We start from the raw sequence: 2,500 nt of genomic DNA on the forward strand, positions 1-2,500 counted from the left end.
AATGATGGCGTCCGGGCGACTCTGGCAGATGGCTCGCTGACGTGGTGCCAGCCCGGGAATCTTGTTGCAGATGATGTTGGCGCCCAGAGCCACCACGGAGGACAGGGCCCTGCCAAAAAAGACAAGAAAACCATCACATACTTGGTTAGAACTTGGTCAGGTTGGCTGGCGTGAGTTCATGTGAGGATGATTCATTTCAACCGGTGATTGATGCACGTTCCGTAGTAAAGTGAAATGCTTTTACAGTTGGGTTTTCCGATCAGATTTGCATAACTATAACTCTGCCACACACATACTACGTGGTTTATGATAACCCGTTTACAAACCCTTTTTCTATATGAGTTGGGAAAAAGTGTTAGATGTAAATATAAACGGAATACAATGATTTGCAAATCCTTTTCAACCCATATTCAATTGAATGCACTACAAAGACAAGATATTTGATGTTCAAACTCATAAACTTTATTTATGTTTTGCAAATAATAATTAACTTCGAATTTCATTGCTGCAATACGTGCCAAAGTAGTTGGGAAAGGGCATGTTCACCACTGTGTTACATCACCTTTTCTTTTAACGACACTCAATAAACGTTTGGGAACTGAGGAAACTAATTGTTGAAGCTTTAAAAGTGGAATTCTTTCCCATTCTTGTTTTATGTAGAGCTTCAGTCGTTCAACAGACCGGGGTCTCCGCTGTCATATTTTACGATTAATAACGCGCCACACATATTCGATTGGAGACAGGTCTGGACTGCAGGCGGGCCAGGAAAGTACCCGCACTATTTTTTTTATGAAGCCACGCTGTTGTAACACATGCTAAACGTGGCTTGGCATCTTGCTGAAATAAGCAGAAGCGTCCACAATAAAAGACGGTACTTAGATGGCAGCATATGTTGTTCCAAAACCTGTATGTACCTTTCAGCATTAATGGTGTCTTCACAGATGTGTAAGTTACCCATGCCTTGGGCACTAATGCACCCCCATACCATCACAGATGCTGGCTTTTGGAACTTTGCGTCGATAACAATCTGGATGGTTTAATTCTCCTTTGGTCCGGATGACACGATGTCAAATATTTCCAAAAACAATTTCAAGTGTGGACTCCTCAGACCACAGGACACTTTTCCACTTTGCATCAGTCCGTCTTAGATGATCTCTTCCCCAGAGAAGCCAGCGGCGTTTCTGGATGTTGTTGATAAATGGCTTTCGCTTTGCATAGTAGAGCTTTAACTTGCACTTACAGATGTAGCGACAAACTGTATTTAGTGACAGTGGTTTTCTGAAGTGTTCCTGAGTCCGTGTGGTGATATCCTTTAGAGATTGATGTCGGTTTTTGATACAGTGCCGTCTGAGGGACCGAAGGTCACGGTCATTCAATGTTAGTTTCCGGCCATGCCGCTTATGTGGAGTGACTTTTTCCAGATTCTCTGAACCTTTTGATGATATTATGGACCCTAGATGTTGAAATCCCTAAATTTCTTGCAATTGCACTTTGAGAAACGTTGCTCTTAAACTGTTTGACTATTTGCTCACGCAGTTGTGGACAAAGGGGTGTACCTCGCCCCATCATTTCTTGTGAAAGACTGAGCATTTTTTGGGAAGCTGTTGTTACCCCCAATCATGACACCCACTTGTCCTAATTAGCCTGCAGACCTGTGGGATGTTCCAAATAAGTGTTTGATGAGCATTCCTCAACTTTATCAGTATTAATTGCCACCTTTCCCAACTTCTTTGTCAAATGTTGCTGGCATCAAATTATAAAGTTAATGATAATGGAATAAATATTTTTTTGTTTTAGTATGAGGAAAAACATGACACAAACCTTCCCAATTGTTAGAAAGCTCACTGTTTTATACGTTTGTGTGTATGCTTCACTGATGAGACTATTTGGTGAACGTTGTTTTGGCCTACTAACTTTGGCGGTTCTTGAACTCACCATAGTGTGGAGTGTGACGCAACAGTTTTTTTTTTACATGTAAAATCCTCCACTCCTTCGTAGTCCCATTTTGTCCACCAAAATTTCTATGCTGTGCGTATATGCACAATGGTGACTGTTGTTGTTGTCATTTTGCAAGGCAGTCCGCTAAAAATGATGGAAAGCGCCATTCTACATAACAAATGAGGTCAAAGTTGGAATTGCCAAGAAATACATTTTAATTTACCGTATTTCCTGGAATTGCCGCCGGGGCGCTAATTAATTAAAACCTCTTCTCACTCTGGCGCTTACCAAATTTAGGCCTGCGCTTATAAATTTGAATGTGATGTAAGGATACCAGCCTGAAAAGCACATATAATAAAAAAAACTTTATTATGGTCTTACCTTTACTTATAAATGAAGTCCATGCGCATCTCCTTCTGATCAAAAGCATCGATAACTTGTTTATAGAAGTCTTCCTTATCTTTCTTCAGTTTTAAAAGTCTCTCTGTCTCGATGGAGATCTTCCTTTTATTACCTCCTGCTTCGATTGAAAGTCCAGTTTAGAAAACTGTTTTATTTTAGA

The 2,500-nt window shown here is 40.6% G+C and overlaps 1 protein-coding gene across 2 annotated transcripts in view; it reads right to left on the minus strand.

Moving 5' to 3' along the window:
• wnt7bb (wingless-type MMTV integration site family, member 7Bb) overlaps positions 1–2,500 on the minus strand; it is a 152,666-nt gene that overhangs the window by 112,432 nt on the left and 37,734 nt on the right. For both annotated transcript variants that reach the window (XM_061916857.1, XM_061916856.1), the window contains exon 2: positions 1–109. This exon is cut by the window's left edge and continues 118 nt beyond it. In XM_061916857.1, the coding sequence (XP_061772841.1) occupies positions 1–109 (109 nt within the window). The remainder of the gene's footprint in view (positions 110–2,500) is intronic.

The sequence above is a fragment of the Nerophis ophidion genome, linkage group LG12 (assembly GCF_033978795.1).
Source record: "Nerophis ophidion isolate RoL-2023_Sa linkage group LG12, RoL_Noph_v1.0, whole genome shotgun sequence".
Lineage (NCBI taxonomy): Eukaryota > Metazoa > Chordata > Actinopteri > Syngnathiformes > Syngnathidae > Nerophis > Nerophis ophidion.